The sequence below is a fragment of the Mobula hypostoma genome, chromosome 5, assembly GCF_963921235.1.
Source record: "Mobula hypostoma chromosome 5, sMobHyp1.1, whole genome shotgun sequence".
Lineage (NCBI taxonomy): Eukaryota > Metazoa > Chordata > Chondrichthyes > Myliobatiformes > Myliobatidae > Mobula > Mobula hypostoma.
Window position 1 is genome coordinate 3,688,377 of NC_086101.1, and position 26,816 is coordinate 3,715,192.

General features: G+C 46.7%; 1 protein-coding gene across 1 annotated transcript in view; it reads left to right on the top strand.

The window, feature by feature from the left end:
- LOC134346416 (uncharacterized) overlaps positions 1-26,816 on the top strand; it is a 72,641-nt gene that overhangs the window by 23,001 nt on the left and 22,824 nt on the right. The window contains exon 8 of the mRNA XM_063047786.1: positions 25,993-26,125. Coding sequence (XP_062903856.1) covers positions 25,993-26,125 — 133 coding nt within the window. The remainder of the gene's footprint in view (positions 1-25,992; positions 26,126-26,816) is intronic.

Below are 26,816 nucleotides of genomic sequence, written 5' to 3' on the forward strand. Positions count from 1 at the left end.
CATCCTGGTGAACCTCCTCTGGACTCTCTCCAATGACAACACATCCTTTCTGAGATAAGGGGCCCAATACGTCAGGTGCAGCCTGACTCGAGTCTTATAAAGGCTCAACATTGCTCCTTGTTTTTATATTCTATTCTCCTTGAAATTAATGCATTCTTTACCATAGATTCAGCCTGTAAAATTAACCTTCTGGTAGTTTTGCACGTGGACTCCGAGGTCTGTTTGCACCTCTGATGTTTAAATTTTCTCCCCATTTAGATAATAGTCTGCACGTTTTTTCCTTTTACCAAAATGTAGTATCGTACATTTTCCAACACTGTATTCCACCTGCAGATGCTGGGATCAAAGCAACACCTTCTCCTTCCCACCCTCCCCCAACCTCCTTTATAGGGCCTCTACCCCTCCCCTCTATAGTCCTGACGAAGGGTTCCGGCCCGAAACGTCGACCGATCTTTTCCACGGATGCTGCCTGACCTGCTGAGTTCCTCCAGCGTGTTGTGAGTGTATTCCATCTGTCATTTTTCTGCCATTTGTCTTAAGTCCTGCTGCAATCGCATTGCTTTCTCAGCACTACCTACCCCTCCACCTATCTTTGTATCGTCTGTAAATTTTGCCACAAGGCTATTAATTCTATTATCTAAATCGCTGACAATGCGACAAGTCGTGGTCCCAATACTGACCCCTGTTACGAACCCACAGTTTACGTTTACTGTGGACTGTCACTTTAAGAGCGCCTGAGTGAGGCGGGACTATGACGTCAGTCACAGGCTGCTGCGAACTTAAACTCATAAACAGAGAGAGAGAGAGAGAGACAGAGAGAGAGAGAGACAGAGAGAGAGAGAAACAGAGAGACAGAGAGAGACAGAGAGAGAGAGACAGAGAGAGAGAGACAGAGAGAGAGAGCGAGAGAGAGAGAGAGAGACAGAGAGAGAGAGAGAGAGAGAGAGAGAGAGAGAGAGAGAGAGAGAGAGAGAGAGAGAGAGACTGGGGAAGCCGGTAGCTTCAGCTTGTCACAGCTGGGGCTTGGGACTCTCTTGGGCCCACAAGGGTGGGTTAAACATCGGCACGGAGTGCATAACGAATGTGTGACTGTCACTGTTTGGGGGTATCTTGTGGGACCACTTTTGTAGCCCTTGCCTGGGTCTGTTGTGTGGTAACCACTGGAAGACGATATTCCCGTGACGGGTCACTTTCGGTGATCATTCGGATGTGGATTTGGAACGGCAGGACGGACAGGATCTGCGGGGACTGTTATCTCGTTTTACCAACGTGGAATCTGTGGAATACTTCGTACTTACCTTGTCTCTGCGTTTCACCTTGGATTACAAATATCTCTCTCCCATCATTTATCACGTGGATTACTGAACTTTCCTACTGAACCATCTCAAGTCTCTAAACTTTGTGCCATTAAGCTCAATGGTTCGTGAGTTATATTTACACACATATATACACATAACACTGCTAACTTTTGTTTATCTTAGTTAAGTTACTATATTATATATAGTTACTAATAAAGATAGTGGTTTTCACATCATAACCAGACTCAGTGTAAAATCCCTTGCTGCTGGTTTGTTTGAAAACGTTACAGTTCGTAACACCCCCGAGGAACACCACAATTCACTGACAGCCAACCAGAAAAAGCCCCTCTTATTCCCACTCTCTGCCTCCTGCCTGTCAGCCATTCTGCTATCCATGTCAGTATATTTCCAGTAACGCCATCGGATTTTATCTTGTTAGCAGCCTCATGTGTGGCATGCCAGAATCAAGTCATTCTTGAAAGATCATAACCAACGCATCTGCTCTCACTTCAGCAACCTCTTTCAGAACTCTGGCATGCAGTCCATCTGGCCAAGGGGACTTATCATCTGAAGATCTTTCGGTTTGTTTAGCTCTTTTTCCTTTGTAGTAGCAATGGCACTCACTCCTGCTCCCTGACACTCACGGACCTCTGGCACGCTGCTAGTGATTCCACAGTGAGGACTGATGCACGATACCCACTAAGTTCATCTGCCATTTCTTTGCCCCCATTGCTGCCTCACCAGCATCATGTTCCAGTGGTCCAATATCAACTCTCAGCTCCCTTTTACTCTTCATAGAATTAAAAAAAAACCTTTTGTTTTCCCGCTTAATATTATTTCTTAGTCTGCCCTTGTATTGCATCTTTTCCCTTCTTCCAGCTTTTTTTGGTTGCCATATCGCTGGGCTGAGGTGTCTAGACTAAATAAACATACATATTATGTGCCGTTGTAGTTTACCGATATTCGATGTGGATTTGTTGACTTGTATGCATCAAGCCGCGGCGTCCAGATGGCGGTGGGTGGGGGCGGGTGGGGGGAGGGGTGGGGGTAGGTGGGCTTCGGGACTCTTTTTCCGTGATTGTGATCTTGTGTGTGTTTACTGTGTGTGACTGTTGCTATGTGTCTTTACACCTTGTCCCAGCAGTAACGCCGTCTCGTTTGGCTGTTCATGAGTATTCATATGTGGTTAAATGACAATTAAACTTGAATTGAGTTGAAGAGGAAGAATGGACAGATTCTGATATTCAGGACCTTCACCGATCAGAGGAGAGAAGCACAAACCAGGATTCCGAGGGGAGAGAGAGGAAAATGGTTGGTCGGTGAGAATTTTCTTCGTGTAGAGGTTAGGAGATACAATTGCATCCATACTCACGTTAATTATCCAATAACTTCATCTATTGATAGAATACTAACCTTAATAAACAGTAACTAACATTATTGTTCAGAAATGGATTTAAATGGATGACTCTACACGGACTGTAGCAGCTGGAGTCGCTCATTTCGCGCTTTTCAAGGACAGTCGGTGGGTAGTAAATGTTGGTCCTGCTGTTGACGCCCACATTTCGTAAACGATGAATTCTTGCCCCTGTTTTTATACTTTGACAATAAATTTACCCTACAATGATGCCCCCTGAACCGGTGTGGATGACGTCACTCTCCTCAGCTCTGAACTGATTCCAGCAGCTTTCCAGCACTCCAGCGTTTATTTATTATTTGTATCTCTGACTGGACGCCTGTGACTAGTGATGTGTCCCAGGGATCGGTACTGGGTCCATTGTTGTCTGTCTTCAATATCAACGATCTGCATGATAGTGTGGTAACCAGAGTCATCAGATCGGGGCACAGTGGACAGCGAGGAAGACTATCAAAGCTTACAGCGAGATCTGGTCCAGCTGGAAAAATAGACTGAAAACGGCAGATGGAATTTAATGGAAACAAGTGAGGTGTTGCACAGACACCTCACACAAAATGCTGCAGGAACTCAGCAGGCCCGACACGTCGACTGTACTCTTTTCCATAGATACTGCCTGGCCTGCTGAGTTCCTCCAGCATTTTGTGTGTGTCACTAGTACTTACAGGGTGAATGTTAGTGCACTGAGGAGAGTTGTATAACAGAGGGATCTGGGAATACAGATCCAGAATTCCCTGAAAGTGGCGTCTCAGGTACAGGGCTTGTAAAGGAAATGTTTGGCACAGTGTCCTTTTATATATCAAAGTACCCTTAGAGTTCTGGAGTTGGGATGTTATGTTGAAGTTGCATAAGATATTAGTGAGGCCTAATTTGGAGTATTTTCTGACCTCTTGGTCACCTACCTGCAGGAAAGGTATCAATAAGATCCAAAGACTACAGAGAAAATTTACAGGGATGTGCCAGGACGTGAGGACCTAAGCCACTGGGAAAGGTTGAATAGGTGAGGACAATTCCCTGGAGCTCAGGTGAACGAGGACCGATTTGATAGAGGTCTACTCAATTATGAGTGGAACAGTATATATCGGGTAAATACATGCAGAGTTCTCTACTCTGTTTGGATGGGACTACAACTACAGTTCACAGGTTAAGGGTGAAGGGTGAAACATGTCAGGGGAAGCTGGAGTGTTTACTGAGAGAGTGGGGCGAGTCCGGAACGAGCTGCCTGTGGAAGTGGTTCGATTTCAATATCTAAGTTTGGGTAAGTTCATGCAACGGAAGGGTATGGTGGACTATTATCCAGGTGCAGGTCAGTGAGACTCGGCAGAATAACAGCGCGCACAGATTAGATGGGCCGAAGGGTCAGTTTCTCTGCTGTAGTGCTCTGTGATTCGATGACTATTTACAGAAACTGTTCTTTTACACATTGTATTTGTCTATCTATAATAAACAAATTACCCAAAATTCTATTGTATTTACTTATTTCGCTGTAAACACTGACAAGGAAATGAATTTCAAGGTGATACATCGTGACGTCTGCGCACTTTGATAATAAATTGACTTTGCTCCAGCAGAGTCGCGGCATTTCGAGCCTGCCGTTCCTGCAGTACCGGTTCACAGCAGCAGGTGGCGATCCTGCGCCGTGAAACTGCACCGATACTTTATAATTATAGAAACCGTAGAAAAACTACAGCACAGAAACAGGCCTTTTTCAGTGGAAAAAGCCTGCTTGCATTCACTCTATCTATACCCATCATAATTTTATATACCTCTATCAAATCTCCTCTCATTCTTCTACGCTCCAGGGAATAAAGTCCTAACCTATTCAACCTTTCTCTGTAACTGAGTTTCTCAAGTCCCGGCAACATCCTTGTAAACTTTCTCTGCACTCTTTCAACCTTATTTATATCCTTACTGTAATTTGATGACCAAAACTGAACACAATACTCCAGATTCGGCCTCACCAATGCCGTATGCAACCTCACCATAACATTCCAGCTCTTATACTCAATACTTTGATTAATAAAGGCCAATGTACCAAAAGCTCTCTTTACGACCCGATCTACCTGTGACGCCACTTTTAGGGAATGTTGTATCTGTATTCCCAGATCCCTCTGTTCTACTGCACTCCTCAGAGCCTTACCATTTACCCTGGTTTATCCTTCCAAAGTGCAATACCTCACACTTGTCTGTATTAAACTCCATCTGCCATTTTTCAGCCCATTTTTCCAGCTGGTCCAAATCCCTCTGCAAGCTTTGAAAACCTTCCTCCCTGTCCACTACACCTCCAATCTTTGTATCATTAGCAAAATTGCTGATCCAATTTATCACATTATCATCCAGATCATTGATATAGATGACAAATAACAATGGACCCAGCACTGATCCCTGTGGCACACCACTAGTCACAGGCCTCCACTCAGAGAAGCAATTCTCTACCACCACTCACTGGCTTCTTCCATCGAGCCAATGTCTAATCCAATTTACCACCTCTCCATGTATACCTAGCGACTGAATTTTCCTAACTAACCTCCCATGCGGGACCTTGTCAAAGGCCTTACTGAAGTCCATGTAGACAATATCCACTGCCTTCCCTTCATCCACTTTCCTGGTAAACTCCTCGAAAAACTCCAATAGATTGGTCAACATGACCTACCACGCACAAAGCCATATTGACTCTCCCTAATAAGCCCCTGTCTATCCAAATACTTGCAGATTCAGTCTCTTAGTACTCCCTCCAATAACTTACCCACTACCAACGTCAAACTTACCGGCCTATAATTTCCCCGATTACTTTTCGATCCTTTTTTAAACAACGGAACAACATGAGCCATTCTCCAATCCTCCGGCACCTCACCCGTAGACACCGACATTTTAAATACATCTGCCAGGGCCCCTGCAATTTCAACACTAGTCTCCTTCAAGGTCCGAGGGAATACCCTGTCAGCTCCTGGGGATTCATCCACTTTAATTTTCCTCAAGACAGCAAGCACCTCCTCCTTTTCAATCTGTACAGTTTCCATGATTTCATTACTTGTTTCCCTTAACTCCATAGACTTCATGCTAGTTTCCTTAGTAAAGACAGACGCAAAAAAACCATTTAAGATCTCCCCCATTTCTTTTCGTTCCGCACATAGGCGACCACTCTGATCTTCAAGAGGACCAATTTTATCCCTTACAGTCATTTTACTCTTAATATACCTGTAAAAGCTCTTTGGATTATCCTTCACTTTGACTGCCAAGGCAATCTCATGTCTTCTTTAAGCGCTCATGATTTCCGTCTGAAGTATTTACTTGCGCTTTTTACACTCCTCAAGCACCTTATTTACTTCCTGTTTCCTATACATGTCATACCGCGCTCTCTTCTACTTTATCAGAGTTGCAATATCCCTTGAGGACCAGGGTTCCCTATTCCTTTTCAATTTGCCTTTAATCCTGACAGGAACATACAAACTTTGCACCCTCAAAATTTCTCCTTTGAAAGCTTCCCACTTACCGATCACATCTTTGCCAGAGAACAACCTGTCCCAATCCACGCTTTTTCGATCCTTTCTCATTTCTTCAAATTTGAACATTTTTCCAGTTTAGAACCTCAACCCTAGGACCAGATCTATCCTTGTCCATGATCAAGTTGAAACTAATGGTGTTATGATCACTGGAACCAAAGTGCTCTCCTACACAGACTTCTGTCACTTGTCCTAACTCGTTTCCTAATAGGAGATCTAATATTGCATCCTCTCCAGTTGGTCCCTCTATATATTGATTTAGAAAACTTTCCTGAACACATTTTACAAACTCTAAACCATCTAGACCCCTAACAGTATGGGAGTCCCGATCAATGTATGGAAAATTAAAATCCCCTACCACCACAACTTTATGTTTCCTGCAGTTGCCTGTTATCTCTCTACAGATTTGCTCCTCCAATTCTCGCTGACGACTGGGTGGTCTATAATACAAGCCCACTAATGTGGCCGTACCTTTCCTGTTTCTCAGCTGCACCCATAAGGACTCAGTAGACAAGCCCTTTAATCTGTCCTGCCTGAGCACTGCTGTAATATTTTCCCTGACAAGCAATACTGCCCCCCCGCCCACAACAGCTTTCATTCCTCTGCCTCCATCACATCTGAAACATCGGAACCCTGGAATATTAAGCTGCCACTCCTGCCCCTCCTGTAGCCAAGTTTCACTAATTGCTACAACGTCATAATTCCACGTGTCAATCCACGCCCTCAACTCATCCGCCTTCCCCGCAATACTCCTAGCATTGAAATATATACACCTCAGAAGATTTTACCACCACTCACAACCTTTCTATTTGTGGCTTTGCTTGAACTTTTAACATCATTTATTTACACCCCAGCCCCACTGTCAGCTCTGGCACTCTGGTTCCCATCCCCCTGCAAATCTAGATTAAAGCCTCCCCAATAGCACTAACAAACCTCCCGTTTGTCGCCAAACAATTGATATTAGAACGTACAATCATCATAGCGATATTCGATTCTGCGCTTCCCGCTCCCTGGATCTTCCGGCTTTTCATCATCCTCATCCTCACATTGATCGCGGCACTGCAATGAACTGAACTTTCTCACATTAATCAGCTGCATTGGCGGAGTCCTGAATTCAGGACATTCACAAAGATGAACCACTGCTTTACAAAGCGTAGAACATCAGACGGGAGAAAAAGCGGATGTTGGAAAAATCAATAAACTTCCCACCTTCCACACCCATCTTCACTTTAAGGACAGGCACGTAATCAGACCTCGCCAGTCACCCTTGGCTCCACACACAGACACTGATCCTGAAGCGGACCTTTCTATCCCGAGTTATAGTTTTGTTTAAATTCCTCCAAGACTCACCTTTACAAATCTGAGAGGCTGCCGGAGAAGGTGCATTTCCCTGTGCGGCCAGCAGGTGGGGGAATTGCTCCAGTTATTCTGCCTTCACCCTGTCGGGACGGAGTGCGTCAACAGATACCAGGTACACACTCGCTGCTCCCCACTGTCCAGCAGGAGTTGTGGAGAATTACTCTCCTTGTTCTCAGTGTGGGAATGTCAATACCGGGAGTAAATATAAGGTGAGAGGAGAGGTTTAGAGGAGATTGATGAGGTACACAGAGAATGGTCGGTGACTGGAACGTGCTGTCAGGGGAGGTGGTGGAAACAGATACAACAACAACATTTCAGTCACATTTAGACAAACACATGAACAGACAGGGAATGGAGGGTTGTGGACCATGTACAAGTAGATGGGATGAGATTGAATTGGCACAATGTTCAGCACAGATTTGTGGGCCAAATGGCCTGTTCCTGTGTTTTATTGTTCAATGTTCTACGTTCAGCAGTTGTGGCCACAGTAGTCAACAACAGCTGGTATTTAGGTACAGTCGCTGTGTAAATACAGTAAAGTGTCCCGTGCGCTTACACAGAAGCGTTTCTCACTGAATACAAAAACAATGAATACAACAAACTCTGCATACTGTTACATGCGTTGGAGACAGTGGAGTGAATACAGTCAACACGGGGTACAGAGGATGCTCTACACAGAGTGTATTGGTTACCGCTCCCCGTGTAATCCCACAGACAGAAGAACAAAAAATGAAAAGACAGAAAGATCGATTTGTGTTTGATGAAAGTAAGAAACAGGACAAGAAGTGGCCATTCATCCCCTTTCACCTGTTCTACTCTTCACTCAGAACTTGGCTGATCATTGACCTCAGTGCCAATTTCCTGCACCCATCATCGCTGTGCCCTTTAAATCCAGAAATCTTTTATACAGAATTCCACCGCACACTTGGTGAGGAATTTTTCCTCATCTCACTCCTGCTGAGGCGACCTCTGATTGTCAGTCTGTGCCCCTGGTTCCACACCCCATCCAGGGGAAACATCATTCCTGCCTCTACCCTGTCAATACCCAGTGAGACTGTGTCTGTGCCAGTGAGACCACCTCTTATTCTTCTAATTATGAGACAGTCTCAGTCAGTGTAATATCCCCGAGGACACAACGTGAAGGATAAAGCTTTAAAGTAAGAGGGTCAAAGATGAACCAGGATGTTCAAGGCATGTGTTTCGACACAATGAGTGATATCTTCCTGGAATGTGCGGCTGGGATGGGGAGTGGTGGAATCAGATACGATCGTGATGTTTAACAGACATTTAAACAGGGAATTGAACAGACAGGAAATGGAGGATATGGATCATTTGCAGGCAAACGTGCTGACATCATGGTCAGCATAGACAGCGTGGGCAGAATGGCATGTTCCTGTGCTGTACTGCTCTGTGTTCAGTGTTTGAAATATCACAGCCAGGGAGTCAGCAATTTCGTCCCTGGATTCCCAGCATGACAGTGGATACACTGGGTCAGACCCTGGGATTTATCCAGCTTTGTGTGTTTAAGCTGGCCAGCCTCCTGTGTAGTGTTGTTATGTTTCAGGACATTCGTATTCTCCTCCCTGAATTCCCCAGCTTCCATCACCTTCTCCATAGTAAATACAGATGAGAAGTATTTGTTTCAGACCTCACCCATCTGCTGTGTCTCCACACAAAGATGACCACACTGATCCTTCAAGGGACATATTCCATCACCAGTTACCCTTTTGTTTTCCACAGACTCAAAGAATATTTTTGGAATCACCTTTATCTGACCTGCTAAAGCTATCTCGTGTCCCCTTTATGACCATCTGATTTTCCCCTTTTAGTGTTCTACTACACCCCTTCTCCTCCTTGAGGACCCCGGCCTCGTTCCCCTGACACACGACTCCATCCTGACCAGAGCCTCAATGACCCTCATCAGAAAGGGTTCCCTCATCCCTCCAGTCTCACCATTCACTCTAACAAGGACAGGCTGATCCTGAACCTTTACAAACTCAGTTTTAAAGCCGCTCACTTGCCAGATGTCTGTTTACTTGTGACCACCCTCCTGTTCTACACCTCTATTCATTCCCCGACCCCTTCTATCCTCCCTCAGTTCAGTCTGTTCACTGCTCTGAACATCAGAAATAGCAGCAAGAGGAGGCTGTTCAGCCCCTCACACCTGCTGTCCCATTGAATAAGATCAAAACCACCTCACTGAGCTACAGATGCAAAGGACGTGACAGAAGTGGAGGTGAGAGAGGAGGGGGAGTTGTGATGTTGATGAGGGAGAACATCATCACAGCACTTAGAGAGATCCTTGTGGGGATAAACATTTGTTTGTGATAGGAGGCAGAGGGTGGTGCCATGGTCAGTAATTTTTATGGATGTGAGGTGAGAGTGGAAAACATTTAAGAAGAGCTGAAGAGAAACATTTTCCACAGGGAAGATGGAAAAAGCTGCAAGTGGATGTGAATTTGAACAGAAATCTTGCTGAAATCATATTCACCTCATTATCAAACAATCAATCGCATTTCTTTTATGTTCTGATATATAGACTAAAATATTAATGATTTGGATGAGAATGTGGGTGAGCTGATCAGTAAACTTGCAGATGGTGGACAGTGAAGGTGTTTAATTATCATTCGAACATACCATATGACCATAACATATAGAAGCTCAATGGCCCACTGAGTCCGCTCTGCTATTTCAACCTGGCTGATCCAATTTTCCTCTTTGCCCCAATCTCCTGCCTTCTCCCCGTGTCCCTTCATGTCCAGACCAATCAAAAATCTATCAACCTCTGTCTTAAATATACATAAAGACTTGACCTCCACAGCTGCCTGTGGCAAAAACATTCCACAGATTCACCACCCTCTGGCTGAAGAAATGTCTCCTCATCTCCATTCTTAAAGGACGCCCCTACATTCTGAAGCTGTGTCTTCTGGTTTTAGACTCTCCTACCATAGGAAACATCCTCTACACATGCACTCTATCATAACGGCCTTTCACCATTTGATAGTTTGCAATGAGACTGCAGGGTGACCTTACAGAGGTGTATAAAATTGTGAGTGACACAGATGCCAAAGACTATCACAAATGGAAACATTTTAATGGGTTGCCTCACCATCTAGTACGGAGGGGTCACTGCACAGGACTGGGAAAAGCTGCAGAAAGTTGGAAACACACCAAGCTCCATCATGGACATTGGTGTCCCCAGCATTGATTATATCTTCAGCAGGTGATGCCTCAGAAAGGTGGCACCCGTCATTCAGGACCCCCAGTCACCCAGGACAGACCCCTTCTGATTGCTGTCATCACGGGGGAGGTACTGGAGCCTAAAGACACACACTCAGTGTTTTTGGAACAATATCTCCCCTTCCACCGTCAGATTTCCGTATGGACAGTGAACCCCAGAACAGTTCCTCAACTCTTTTCTCCTTTTGCACGAGGTACTAATTTTTATTTTATATACATTTCTTCTTGTAACTTAATAGTTGATTATCATTATTATGTATTGCACTGTACAGCTGAAGATGTGCAGAGGGTGCAGGGATTTACAGGACGCTGCCTCGATTAGGGAGCATGTTTAATGAGGAAAGGTTGAGCGAGATAGATTTCACAGCAGTCAAAACTGCCCAATGAGTCACGGTCATCAACGACATATATTCAGAAAGGTGCTGGAAAAGGGCCAGGAACATCATGAAGGAACACACACACCTTGCTCACGAACTGGTTGTCCCACTCCCGTCAGGGAGGAGGCTATGTAGCATCCACGTCAGGACAACCAGACTCAGAAACAGTGACTTTCCCCAAGCAGAAAGACCGAACAACACCTCCACTCACTAACCCTCCCCTGCAATCTACCACCAGCACTACTTTATCATTTCCTGTCAGAGTCAACTTATGTACGGCCACTTTTGCCCTGGGAAAAATAAAAACATAGAAATCCTACGAGGGGTGATTGATATGTTCGTGGCCTAAGGTAGAAGCAGTCAATTTAAAAAAACTTCAAACTTTCTGGATAATCGGAAGAGTTGCACTGCACGTGCATGTAACGAGAGCTGTATAACTCATCTCCTTCCACCTTTCACCACGAACGTATCAATCACCCCTGCTGTGGACCACTACTGGAGGTCCAAGATGCCAACTTCAACAAAGAAGGGATTCGTATGCTCCACGACCGCTGGACTAAGTGTGTAAATGTAGGATGGGACTATGTTGAAAAATAAATGTGCTAGGTTTTCTAAAATTGGCTCCTTCTACCTTAGGCCACGAACATATCAATCACCCCTCGTAGGTTTTCGATGTTTTTATTTTTCTCAGGGCAAAAGTGGCCAATACCAGTGGACATCCATTTGAGGTGACTGAAGGAAAGTTCAGGGAAGATGTCAGAGGAATGGTTTCGGAATTCTGAGAGTATTTGTAGAATGACACCAGATATATTTTTTGAAGAACAGCTTGTGGTTGAGAGCACCGGGGAATCTGCTATTCTTAGATTGAGTGTTCTATAATGAGCTTGATTTGATTTGGGAGCTTGAGGTAAAGGAATCCTTTGGAGACTGTGATCATAATCTGATATAATTCACCCTGCAATTTAACGGGGAGAGGTGAAAGTCTGATATATCAGTATTACAGTGGTGTAAAGACAATTACAGACGCCTGAGAGAGGAGCTGGCCAAATTTGATTGGAAAGGTACACAAGCAGGGATAACAGCAGATGGAGTTTCTGGGAGCAATTTGGAAGGCACAGGATAGATACATTCCAAAGAAAAAGCAGTATTCTAAAGGTAGGATGACTCAACCATGGCTGACAAGGGAAGTTAAAGCCAACTAAAAGTAAAAGAGAGGGTGTAAAACAGAGCGAACATTGGTGGTAAGTTAGAGAATTGTAAAATTTTAAAACAACTGAAAAAGCAACTGTAAAGCAATAAGGAGGGAAAAGATGAAATATGAAGGTATGCTGGCCAACAATATGAAAGTGGATACTAAAATTTTTTTGGAAATATCAGGAGTAAAAAGAGGCAAGAGTACATTTGCATCATTGGAAAATGACACTGAAGAGGTGGTAAAGGGGGACACGGAAATGGTGGATGAACTGAATCTGTATTTTTCATTACTCTTCACTGTGGAAGACCCTGTGGTATGCTGGAAGCTTAAGGATATCAGAGGGCAGAAATAAGTATCATTGCTATTTCTAGGGAGAAGGAGGGTGAAACTGAAAGGTCTGAAGGTAGATAAGTCACCTGCACCAGATGGACTAAATCCCAGGATTCTGATAGAGATAGCTGAAGAGAATGTGGAGGCATTAGTAATGATGATTCAGAATTCACTATATTCTGGAATGGTTCCTGAGGACCGGAAAATTACAAAATGTCATTCCAGCATTAAATGACCTGGATAAAGAAGTGGAGGGATGGGTTCGTAAATTTGCTGATGACGCAAAGATTTGAGGTGTAGTGGACAGTGAGGACGGCTATCAGAGTTTACAGCGGGAGATCGATAGGATGCAAAACTGGGCTGAGAAGTGGCAGATGGAGTTCAACCCAGGTAAGTGTGAGGCGGTTCATTTTGGTAGGTCAAATATGATGGCAGAATATAGGCATAATAGTAAGACTCTTGGCAGTGTGGAGGATCAGAGGGATCTTGGGGTCCGAGTCCATAGGATACTCAAGGCTCCTACGCAGATTGACTCTGTGGTTAAGAAGGCATATGGTGCATTGTTGCAGCTATATAGGACCCTGGTCAGACCCCACTTGGTGTACTGTCCACAATTTTGGTCGCCTCGCTGCAGGAAGGACGTGGAAACTGTAGAAAGGATGCAGAAGAGATTTACAAGGATGTTGCCTGGATTGGGGAGCATGCTTTATCACAATAGGTTGAGTGAACTCGGAGTGACGGAGGATGAGAGGTGACCTGATAGAGGAGTACAAGATAAGGAGAGGCATTGATCATGTGGATAGTCAGAGACTTTTTCCCAGGGCTGAAATGGCTAGCACGATAGGGTATACTTTTAAGGTGCTTGGAAATAGGTACAGAGGAGATGTCACGCAGAGAGTGGTGAGTGAGTGGAATGGGCTGCCGGCGGCAGTGGTAGAGGCGAAAACGATCGGGTCCTTTAAGAGACCCCTCGTTGGGTACATGGATCTTCAGAAAATAGAGGGCTGTGGGTAAGCCTCGGAAGTTCTAAGGTAAGGACATGTTCGGCACAACTTTGTGAGCCGAAGGGCCTGTATTATGTTGTCGGTGTTTATGTTTCAGTGTTTCTAAGACACTCGTGAGACTACATTTAGATTACTGTGTGCAGTTTTGAGCTCCTTAATTTAGAAAGGATACACTAACATTGGCACAAGGAAATCACAGTTACTGGAAATTCAAGCAACACACATCAAAGTTGCTGGTGAACGCAGCAGGCCAGGCAGCATCCCTAGGAAGAGGTACAGTCGACGTTTCAGGCCGAGACTCTTCGCCAGGACTAACTGAGAGAAGAGCTAGTAAGAGATTTGAAAGTGGGAGGGGGAGGGGGAGGGGGAAATCCGAAATGATAGGAGAAGACAGGAGGGGGAGGGATGGAGCTAAGAGCTGGAAAGTTCATTGGCAAAAGGGATACCAGGCTGGAGAAGGGAGAGGATCCTGGGACGGGAGGCCTAGGGAGAAAGAAAGGGGGACGGGAGCGCCAGAGGAAGATGAAGAGCAGTCAAGGAGTGATTGTGAGAGGGGCAGACAGAGAAAAAAAGGAAAATAATATAAATAGAAATAAATAAAAAATAAATAAATAAATGTTGGGGTAAGAACGTCAGGAGGTGCATTAACGGAAGTTAGAGACGTCAGTGTTCATTCCATCAGGTTGGAGGCTACCCAGACGGGATATAAGATGTTGTTCTTCCAACCTGAGAGTGGCTTCATCTTTACAGCAGAGGAGGCCGTGGATAGACATATCAGAATGGGAATGGGACATGGAATTAAAATGTGTGGCCACTGGGAGATCCTGCTTTCTCCGGCAGACAGAGCGTAGGCCACACAGTTTAATTCCACGTCCCATTCCCATTCTGATATGTCTGTCCACGGCCTCCTCTACTGTCAAGATGAAATTACACTCAGGCTGGAGGAACAACACCTTGTATTCCGTCTGGATAGCCTCCAACCTCATGGCATGGACATTGACTTCTCTAACTTCTGTTAATGCCCCTCCTCCCGTTCTTACCCCATTCCTCATTAATTTATTTATTATTTATTTTTTCCCCTTTCTTTCTCCCTTTTCTCCCTCTGTCCACCTCACAATCACTCCTTGCCTGCTCTCCATCTTCCTCTGGCACTCCCCTCCCCCTTTCTTTCTCCCTTGGCCTCCCGTCCCATGATCCACTCCCTTCTCCAGCCTTCTATCCCTTTTGCCAATCAACCTTCCAGCTCTTAGCTCTATTCCTCTCCCTCCTGTCTTCTCCTATCATTTCGGATCTCCCCTCCCCGTTTCAAATCTCTCACTATCTCTTCTTTCAGTTCGTGCTGACGAAGGGTCTCGGCCCATAATGTCGCCTGTACCTCTTCCTATGGATGCTGTCTGGCCTGCTGCGTTCCACCAGCATTTTGTGTGTATTACTAACATCGGAGAGGGTTCAGAGAAGATTCATGAGAATGTTTGCAGGAATGAAAGGGTTACCGTATGAGGAACATCTGGCAGCTCCTGGGCGGTGTTCTCTGTCGTTCAGGAGAATGGTGGGGGGATCTCATAGAACCATTCCAAATTTTAAAAGACCCGAACAGATTAGATATAACAAAGTTACTTCCCGTGATAGGGGCATCTCGGACAAGAGGGCACGACTTCAGGATTGAAGGACGTCAATTTTGAACAGAGATGCGGAGAAATTACTTTAGTCAGAGGGTGGTAAATCTGTGGAGTTTGTTGCCATGAGCGGCTGTGGAGGCCAAGTCATTGGGTGCATTTAAGGCAGAGATAGATAGGTTCTTGATTAGCCAGGGCATCAAAGGGTATGGGGAGAAGGCAGGGGAGTGGGGACGACTGGAAGAATTGGATTAGCCGATAATTGAGGGTGGAGCAGACTCGATGGGCCGAATGGCCGACTGCTCCTCTGTCTTATGGTTTTGAGACACACTCAGCATTTCAGGAACAGCTTCGTCCACTCCGCCATCAGATTTCTGAATGGACAATGAACCCAGCAACACTTCCTCAGTATTTTCCCTCACTTTCTGCACGACCTTTAAAATTTATTTTAATTTTATTGTAATTTATATTTTTATTACTATGTATTGCAATGTACTGCTGCCACAAAACAACAAATTTCACCACATATGCTGGAAATATTAATCCTGATTCTGATACACAAACCACACAGCTGGGCTCAGGCTCCCACATACCCCGCTTTGTGTCTCTCTGCGTACTCTGTGGCTGTCGGTCTGAAGCTCCAACTGTTGCAACACCTGCCCTTCCAATTCATGTCTGAGGGGGTTGTATCTGTTCACTGTTTGAGTTCTGCATTAAACAGACAGCATTGACTGGGAAGGAAAGTTTGAATACAAGAATACAGTTCTCCTCTGAAGTTATTTGAGGTCCAGCTGAGAGCGGACATGGAACACTGTGCACAGGTCTGGTCTCCCTCCCAGAGTCAGCCTGCGGGATGAAGGGAATGAAAAGGTTTCCCAGATTGATTTGGGGGTGAGTTCGTGTCCTCAAAGAGATTATCCTGACTGGGACTGTCTGAGAATTAGAGAAATAAGAAGTGGTCTCACTGCCACAGACACAGTCTCACAGAATATTGACAGGTTAGAGGCAGGAGTGATGTTCCCCCTGTGGGTGTGAAACTAGGGGTCAGAGACTCAGAACAAGAGATCACCTCAGCAGCACTGAGATGAAGAGAAATTTTCTCACCTTGAGTGCGGTGAATCCTTAGAAGTTTCTCCACGAGGTTTCTAAATTCAAAAGGTAAATTCAGGGGCTCAGCGAGGGTGGGAAGTTTGGAGGAAAGAGGCACTGAGGTCAAAGATCAGCCATGCTCTGAGTGAAGGGTTGAGCTGGCGCAAGGGACCGGATGGCCACGCCTGCTCCTATTTCTTATTTTCTAAAACACGAGTTTAGCTTTCTGTCTCGTTCACCCTTGCCGTCAGTCTGTCGGATTGCACAGGAGAGAGGTGAGAGCACCGGAGACCCATCAGCAGCCGCTGCGGCGCAGCTCCGGTCTCCCAGCAGCAGGAAGCGGGTTTCGGGGGCAGCTGCAGACAACAGTCCCCGATCCCCCGGGGAGAAAGGCCGGACACCCTCCGTGTAGCTGAACCATCTCATGCAATCCCCGCAGTTTCTTCATCTCCGCAATCGGAAGGATTGAAAACCCCGGCCGGTGTCGCAGCTTTGCCCGAGGAGCGTCTGCCGATCTACGGCCTCGCCACCGGTCCAGTCGCTCCCGTTTCCAAACACCGGACCGCATTCCGCCCAGAGCGCTCTGCGTCCCGCCCACTGACACTGGGCGGGGCTGACCGCAGCCAATGAGAGCCAGCTTCTCCCAGCAGTGCTCGCTGATTGGCTGTGAGTGTGCCTGAGAACGATGTTCTCCGAAACTCAGAAGCTCGAAGTACATTTTATCTTCAGAGTATTGCGCATGGCAAAGTGTTAAGGTGTCGGGTCTAGTGATCTGAGTGGTCGCTAGTTCGAGACTCAACTACAGTGACATTTCCCTCTTCCTTCTCCCCGGGCCTCCTGTCCCATGTTCCTCTCGTATCCCTCTTGCCAATCACCTGTCCAGCTCTTGGCTCCATTCCCTCCCCCTCCCGCCTTCTCCCATCATTTTGGATCTCCCCCTCCCCCTCCCACTTTCAAATCTCTTACTAGCTCTTCCTTGAGTTAGTCCTGACGAAGGGTCTCGGCCTGAAACGTCGACTGTACATAGAACATAGAACATCTAACATAGAATAGTACAGCACAGTAGAGGCCCTTCGGGCCACAATGTTGTGCCGACCCTCAAACCCTGCCTCCTATATAAGCCCCCACCTTAGATTCCTCCATATACCTGTCTAGTAGTCTCTTAAACTTCACGAGTGTATCTGCCTCCACCACTGACTCAGGCAGTGCATTCCACGCACCAACCACTCTCTGAATAAAAAACCTTCCTCTAATATCCCCCTTGAACTTCCCACCCCTTACCTTAAAGCCATGTCCTCTTGTATTGAGCAGTGGTGCCCTGGGGAAGAGGCTCTGGCTATGCACTCTATCTACTCCTCTTATTATTTTGTACACCTCTATCATGTCTCCTCTCATCCTCCTTCTCTCCAAAGAGTAAAGCCCTAGCTCCCTTAATCTCTGATCATAATGCATACTTTCTAAACCAGGCAGCATCCTGGTAAATCTCCTCTGTACCCTTTCCAATGCTTCCACATGCTTCCTATCGTGAGGTGACCAGAACTGGACACAATACTCCAAGTGTGGCCAAACCAGAGTTTTATAGAGCTGCATCATTACATCGCGACTCTTAAACTCTATCCCTCGACTTGTGAAAGCTAACACCCCATAAGCTTTCTTTACCCTATCCACCTGTGAGGCAACTTTCAGGGATCTGTGGACATGTACCCCGAGATCCCTCTGCTCCTCCACACTACCAAGTATCCTGCCATTTACTTTGTACTCTGCCTTGGAGTTTGTCCTTCCAAAGTGTACCACCTCACACTTCTCTGGGTTGAACTCCATCTGCCACTTCTCAGCCCACTTCTGCATCCTATCAATGTCTCTCTGCAATCTTTGAAAATCCTCTAAACTATATACAATACCACCAATCTTTGTGTCGTCTGCAAACTTGCCAACCCACCCTTCTACCCCCACATCCAGGTCGTTAATAAAAATCACAAAAAGTAGAGGTCCCAGAACAGATCCTTGTGGGACACCACTAGTCACAATCGTCCAATCTGAATGTGCTCCCTCCACCATCACCCTCTGACCTCTGCAGGCAAGCCAATTCTGAATCCACCAGGCCAAACTTCCCTGGATCCCATGTCTTCTAACTTTCTGGATAAGTCTACCGTGTGGAATCTTGTCAAATGCCTTACTAAAATCCATATAGATCACATCCACTGCACTACCCTCGTCTATATGCCTGGTCACCTCCTCAAAGAACTCTACCAGGCTTGTTAGACATGATCATCCCTTCACAAAGCCATGCTGACTGTCCCTGATCAGACTATGATTCTTTAAATGCCTATAGATCCTATCTCTAAGAATCTTTTCCAACAGCTTTCCCACCACAGACGTAAGGCTCACTGTTCTATAATTACCTGGACTATCCCTACTTCCTTTTTTGAACAGGGGAACAACATTCGCCTCCCTCCAATCCTCCGGTACCATTCCCGTGGACAACGAGGACATAAAGATCCTAGCCAGAGGCTCAGCAATCTCTTCTCTCGCCTCGTGGAGCAGCCTGGGGAATATTCCGTCAGGGCCCGGGGACTTATCTGTTCTAATGTATTTTAACAACTCCAACACCTCCTCTGCCTTAATATCAGCATGCTCCAGAACATCAACCTCACTCATATTGTCCTCACCATCATCAAGTTCCCTCTCATTGGTGAATACTGAAGAGAAGTATTCATTGAGGACCTCGCTCACTTCCACAACCTCCAGGCACATCTTCCCACCTTTATCTCTAATCAATCCTACCTTCACTCCTGTCATCCTTTTTTTCTTCACATAATTGAAGAAGGTCTTGGGGTTTTCCTTTACCCTACTCGCCAAGGCCTTCTCATGCCCCCTTCTTGCTCTTCTCAGCCCCTTCTTACGCTCCGTTCTTGCTTCCCTATATTCCTCAATAGACCCAGCTGATCCTTGCTTCCTAAACCTCATGTATGCTGCCTTCTTCCTCCTGACTAGATTTTCCACCTCACTTGTCACCCATGGTTCCTTCACCCTACCATTCTTTATCTTCCTCACCGGGACAAATTTATCCCTAACATCCTGCAAGAGATCTCTAAACATCGACCACATGTCCATAGTACATTTCCCTGCAAAAACATCATCCCAATTTACACCCTCAAGTTCTAGCCTTTTAGCCTCATGATTTGCCTTTCCCCAATTAAAAATTTTCCTGTCCTCTTTGATTCTATCCTTTTCCATGATAATTATAAAGGCCAGGGAGCGGTGGTCACTGTCCCCCAGATGCTCACCCACTGAGAGATCTGTGACCTAACCCGGTTCATTACCTAATACTAGATCTAGTGTGGCATTCCCCCTGGTCGGCCTGTCCACATACTGTGACAGGAATCCATCCTGGACACACTTAACAAACTCTGCCCCATCTAAACCCTTGGAATTAATCAGGTGTCAATCAATATTAGGGAAGTTGAAGTCACCCATGATAACAACCCTGTTATTTTTGCACCTTTCCAATATCTGCCTCCCAATCTGCTCCTCTGCATCTCTGCTGCTCCCAGGGGGCCTGTAGAATACCCCCAGTAGAGTAACTGCTCCCGTCCTGTTCCTGACTTCCACCCATATTGACTCAAAAGAAGATCCTGCTGCATTACGCACCCTTTCTGTAGTGTAATAGTATCCCTGACCAGTAATGCTACCCCTCCTCCCCTTTTTCCGCCCTCTCTATCCCTTTTAAAGTACTGAAATCCAGGAATATTGAGAATCCATTCCTGCCCTGGTGCCAGCCAAGTCTCTGTAATGGCCACTACATCATAATTCCATGTATGTATCCAAGCTCTCAGTTCATCACCTTTGTTCCTGATGCTTCTTGCATTGAGGTACACACATTTCAGCCCTTCTACCTTACTGTCTTTACACCGTTTATTCTGCTTCTCTTTCCTCAAAGCCTCTCTATATGTTAGATCTGGCTTTACTCCATGCACTTCTTTCACTGCTCTATCGCTCTGGGTCCCATCCCCCTCGCAAATGAGTTTAAACCCTCCCGAAGCACGCTAGCAAACCTACCTGCAAGGATATTGCTCCCCCTCGAGTTCAGGTGCAACCCATCCAATCTGTACAGGTCCCACCTTCCCCAGAAGAGATCCCAATGATCTAAAAATCTAAAACCCTGCTCCCTGCACCAACTCCTCAGCCACGCATTCAACTGCCATCTCCTCTAATTCTTACCATCACTGTCACGTAGCACTGGCAGCAATCCTGAGAACGTCACCCTTGAGGTCCTGTTCTTCAGCCTTCTGCCTAGTTCCCGAAACTCACACTTCAGGACCACATCCCTCTTCCTGCCTATGTCGTTGGTACCAACATGTATCACGACTTCTGGTTGCTTTCCCTCTCGTACCAGGATGTCGTGCACCCGGTCAGAGACATCCCGGACCCTGGCACCCGGGAGGCAACAAACCATGCGGGTGTCCTTTTGACGTCCACAAAATCTCCTGTCTGCTCCCCTGACTATAGAGTCTCCAATGACGACAGCTCTTCTCTTCTCCGTCCCACCCCTCTGCACCACAGGGTCAGACTCAGTGCCGGAGGCCCTGCCACCGTGGCTCACACCTGGTTGGTCGTCCCCGACAACAGTATCCAGGACGGTAAACTTATTATTCAGGGGAATGGCTACAGGGATGCTCTGCACTACCTGTCTGCTCACCTTCACTTTCCCCCCTCTGACTGTCACCCAACGACCTGCTTCCTTCCGACAGCCTAGATGTGACTACCTCCTTGTAGCTCTCATCTATAACTGCCTCATTCTCCCTTATGAGTCGAAGGTCATCCAGCTGCTGCTCCAGATTCCTTACACGGTCTTCCAGATCGCCCAGCCGTATGCACTTCTGGCAGATGTGACTCTGCGGGAGAGGGGAGTTGCCCCAAGACTGCCACATCTCACATGAGAGGCACATCACCGAGAGATCACATGAGAGCATGAGAGCACATAAAAACTAACTGCGAGCTAGCTTGTCCTCCGCCTCTTCTCGTCGAAGCCTCTCGAGTCAAAGTCTCAAAGCTCCACTCCTTCACTCACTGGCCGCTTCGCTTGAGCTACCCCTCTATTTATCTGTTTGAGCTTTTCAAAATGTTTGGTCACCTGACCTCGATTGCCCAATCAGCTGCTTTCTGCTGAGTCTGAGCTATTCAAATCTTGATTGTCTAATTAACGGCTTACTGCTGATCTCTTCAAATCTTGTTTGACTTGATTGCACAGACCTCTTCCCAGAGATGCTGCCTGGCCTGCTGCGTTCACCAGCAACTTTGATGTGTGTTGGAGTACTGTGCTCAGTTCTGGTCGCCTCACTACAGGAAGGATGTGGAAACCATAGAAAGGGTGCAGAGGAGATTTTTACAAGGATGTTGCCAGGATTGGGGAGCATGCCTTATGAGAATAGATTGAGTGAACTCGGCCTTTTCCCCTTGGAGCGACGGAGGATGAGAGGTGACCTTGTAGAGGTGTATAAGATGATGAGAGGCACTGATCGTGTGGATAGTCAGAGGCTTTTTCCCAGGGCTGAAATGGCTAACACGAGAGGGCATAGTTTTAAGGTGCTTGGAAGTAGGTACAGCGGAGATGTCAGGGGTAAGTTTTTTACTCAGAGATTGCTGAGTACGTGGAATGGCTTGCCGGCAATGGTGGTGGAGGCGGATACAATAGGGTCTTTTAAGAGACTTTTGGATAAGTACATGGAGCTTAGAAAAATAGAGGGCTATGGGTAAGCCTAGTAATTTCTAAGGCTGGGACATGTTCGGCACAACTTTGTGGGCCTGTATTGTGCTGTAGGTTTTCTATGTTTCTATCAATTTGTGATCTTGCTCTGCCTGGCTTCACAGAGGTTCTGCTGGTGCTGGTAGATTGGGGGGTGTGGTGGTGACTTCAATTATCAGTGACCAACCAACTCCATCAGCACTGACAACACCATTCAGCCCTTCACACACTGAGGGACTGTACCAAAGCCCTTCAGGAGAAAGTGAACCGACAGAAAATTTTCAATAAGATTGAAAGAGTACAGGGAAACTTACAGGGTTGTTGCTGGGACTTGAGGACCTGAGTTATAGGGGGAGGTAAATAGGCTCGGAGTTTATTCCTTTGAGCGTAGGAAATTGATAGTGGTATACAAAATCACGAGAGTTCTTGATGGGGTAAGTACAAGCAAGCTTTTTTCACTGAGGTTGGGTGAGACTCGAACTGGAGGTCATGGGTTAAGGGTGAAATGTGAAGGTGAGGGGACAGAGGGTGGTGAGAGTGTGGAACGAGCTGCCAGTGGATGCAGGTTTGGTTTGGACATTTTAGGAAAGTCTGGATAAGCACATGGATGGTCGGGGTATGGAGAGCGATGGTCCAGGTGCTGGTCGGTGGGACGAGGCGGACTGACAGTTCACTACAGACCAAAAGGCCTATTTCTGTGGTGTAGGACTCTCTGACCCAGTGATGGCCCTCAACAGCCCCCAGACGCTGCGGGTTGTGCTGCCCCTGTGTAATCTACCTCATCATGACCTTTGAACTTTGACTGCCCTGTGGCCGTAACACCACACTCTGCATTCTCTGTCGTTCTGTGACCTCGAAGCTTAACCTATTTCAATCAGACTTCCCTCATTCCAACCTGCTGGTGCACGGCCTACTCTGCTACGGCAACGAAGCCAGGCTCCAGTGGGAGGATAAACACCTCTGGTGGCTAACATACCGACATCTGGGTGGCCTCCAACCCGATAACATGAACACTGCTTTCTCCTACGTCCAGTAATTTATCCCTCCTCTCCTTCTTGCCATTCTCCCTTCTGGTTTCCCTCGCACCCCTTCTCATCCCCTCCCTCTGGTTCCTTGCCTCCATCCCTTTCTCCTCTAGTCCACTCTTTCCTATCTTCTCCAGCCCTCTACCTCTTCCATCAATCATCTTTCTTCATTCCACCCCTCCCCTTGCTACTCACACTCCCCCTCACCTGATCTCCCCTGTCACCTGGTCTCACCTGTCACCTGGCCTCACCTGTCACCTGCCAGCTGGCACTTCTCTCCCCCTCACCCACCCTCTGATTCTGGCCTTCTGCCCGCTTCCTTCCCAGTTCTGGCCCGAAACGTCGACTGTTTATTCCTCTCTGCGGATGCTACCTGACTTGCTGAGTGTCGCTCTCTGTAACTCGGTCCAAGAAGCAATAGCAAACCTACATCCGTCCCTTCGTCAGCGTGGAACAGCACAGGAACAGCCCCTTTGGAGCACAATTCTGTGCCAAACCAATTAAATTAGTCATCAAATGACCAACTAAACTAATCCCTTCTGCCTACACACTGTCCATATCCTTCCATTCTCCTCACATTCAAGTGCTTATCTAAACTCTGCAACGTCTCTAATGTGTCTGCCTCCACCACTTCCCCAGGAGCCCAGCACTCTCTGTGTAAAAAAAAACTTAACCCTCACATTATCCTTTCACCTTAAACGCCATTTCATGCCTAGTGTGGCGCGTGGCCAAGTGGTTGAGGCGTTTGCCTAGCGATCTGAAGGTCGCCAGTTCAAGCCTTGGCTGAGGCAGCGTGTTGTGTCCTTGAGCAAGGCACTAATCCACACATTGCTCTGCGAAACGACTGGTGCCAAGCTGTATGGATCCTAATGCCCTTCCCTTGGACAACATCGGTCTCATGGAGACTTGCAGCATGGGCAACTGCCGGTCTTCCACACAACCTTCCCTCAGCCTGCGCCCTGGAAACCTTCCAATGCGCAAATCCATGGTCTCACGAGACTGTAAACAAAATGTCACCAGATACAACCCTGGGATTTATTTTCCTGCGGCCATACCGAGAAAATCAATACAATAGTAACTGTAACAGGATCAATGAAAGATCAACCAGTGTGCAGAAAACAACAAACTGTACAAATGTAAATACAAATAAATAAATAAAGACAGAGAAGGTGAAATGACAAGGTAAAGTGTCTTTAAAGTGCGTGACACTGGTTGGGGGACCATCTCAATGGATGGGCAATTGTGTGTAGTTATCCCCTATTGTTGGAGATCCTGATCTTTGAGGGCCAGTAACTGTTCTTGAACCTGATGCTGTGAGTCCTGAGGCTCTTGTACCTTCTGTCTGATGGCAGCAGCAAGAAGAAAGCATGACCTGGGTGGTGAGGATCTCTGATGCTCGATGCTGCTTTCCTCTGACAGCGTTTCATGCGGACATGCTCAGTGGTTGGGAGGGCTCTCCCTGTGATGTACTGGGCCGATTCCACTTCCTTTTGGATTTCATCACACTCTCGATGTGAACCTTGTGTTAATGAAATGGGTCACATTCATTCAGACCAGCACCTTTGACCACGGGTCTGTCAGGCAGTGGTCTGCGTGGAATGTCCTGCAGTTACTGCAGGACAACGATTGGATGTACCTAGTGTGGTGGTTCCCTGAGCAGACAGTCAAGACCATCAGCAGATCTCACCATCAGTCACCAAGACCTGGCCTGGCTGGCAGGGAGAGGAGCCCTCCCAGTCTGATCCTTGCTGCACACCCGGAGCATCACTCCCTCAGCGCGCTGCCCCGGGGTTGATGCAGCAGAGATGAGACGGTCGCTCAGCTCTCTGCGGACTGTGGGCTTGTGAAGAAGATGTGGAGAAAGATGCAAGAGTCCGTACCACGGCAGCTGAGTGACACTGATCTTCAGGTTGTTCCCAGGACACACAGGAAAACGGAGTGTCCACAGACAGGGGTTCCTAACCTGGGGTCCACTGACCCCTCGTTAATGGTATTGGTCCATGGTATAAAAAGGGATGAGAACCCCTGCTGTGGAGGAGTGTAGCCGACTGGCACGTTCCAGGCTGCAGGCGTACGTGCTGAGGGACACATTGAAGGGATAGGGTTCCTCTGCTACTCGACAGGGAGAGGCCGGGTTGGGTGAGGAAGTCTCTCTATTATTGTAGTACTGAACCACCCCGGGGCCACATGAGCGACAACAGTCTGATCAGTTTTAATGAATGTAAAAGAACTCTAAGTATTGGATTTACTGTGAATGTAAATTCATTGGGTAAAGGCATTGCACGGATTATTCTTGAGAATATTTTAAAATTGTGAATGAAGTTTATTTCGATAAAAAGAATACAACTTGTGGTCTGTGTCCAGAATGAGGGAGACCAGGCCTCCCATTGGAACCAGGACAGACATGACTGAAGTCAGGAAGATTGTTCACTTGAAGGGCAGAGGAAAGCAGGACTTCACTGAAACACTGAATGTTTTCCATCCTGTGACATATAATATCCAGTCCAGTGCTTTTTCCTGCAACCACAGGCCATCACCCGTCACCCCACAACACAATAAACTCCTCTCATCCCAGTTTCGTAGCATGAACTAATATAACACTAATTTAAATGTTTACTTAACCACCGTTTTATACCACAGTCTGACTCTCTTTAGACCACGAGAATTTTTTTTTTTAAAAACCAGCTGCTGGAGGAAATGAACGGGTCAGACAACATCTGTTGGGGGAATGGACAATCGACATTTTGGGTTGAGACTGTCCAGATGAAAGATCTCCATTTCTTGTGCCTCTTTTCTCAGAGCTTGCCGATTTTGGTCCAGCCGTAGAACGGCCCTTCATGTTCTTCTTAATCCCATCACACCTACTGGGGCACCAGCCGCCGACAGCAGCTCCCCAGAGGCCTCAGTCCTGGGCCTCAGGTTGATCAGCCCTGTGGCTTTTCCCTTCACCACACAACTTCAATCGTCTTCCAGGGGAAGGTCCTTCCTATCTCAGGGATGAGGCCTCTGGAGATTCAGCTGGCGTTCCTGTCACACTGTGTTTTTACAGGATGGGGTGGTTAACCCCATGACCTCGTCTTGCAGCCAGGTTTGGGCAGGCCATGGCCAATTTTCTGACCTATTTAATGTGATTCTGATCCCACCCCGAGGTGGAAACGGCAGTGTTTCCCTCCCACTGAGCTTACGTATAACACCCTGGTTCCAATCTTTACTGCTGTCTGTAGGTATTTCATTTTAGCAGTTCTATAAAAGCAGTCTGTTCTGCTTTCTGGCCTGTTTGGGTTTGAGCTAAGTTAAGGGGCTTTGATGTTCAACTTAGGAATGTTGTGTCGACAATCAGGATGGTGGAATTGGGCGAAGGTTCCAGAGAAGGTCGGTCGAAGAGGTTTATGTATGGACACTGGTGTAGCTCGACGTCTTTTTAGTGAGGCCTGGGAGAAGACAGGAGAGAAGCTGGCTGAGGATGCCGTCCTGTTGCACAATGTTGTTTATGGAGTTGAATGAATTCAAGGAGAAAGGACCTAAACTCCTAGCCTCACGGTTTTGGCGTGACTAAGTCATATCTACTCTAGACATACAGAGTGTGGGAAAGGTGATTTTCTCACCGCTGATTCCGGTGGCTG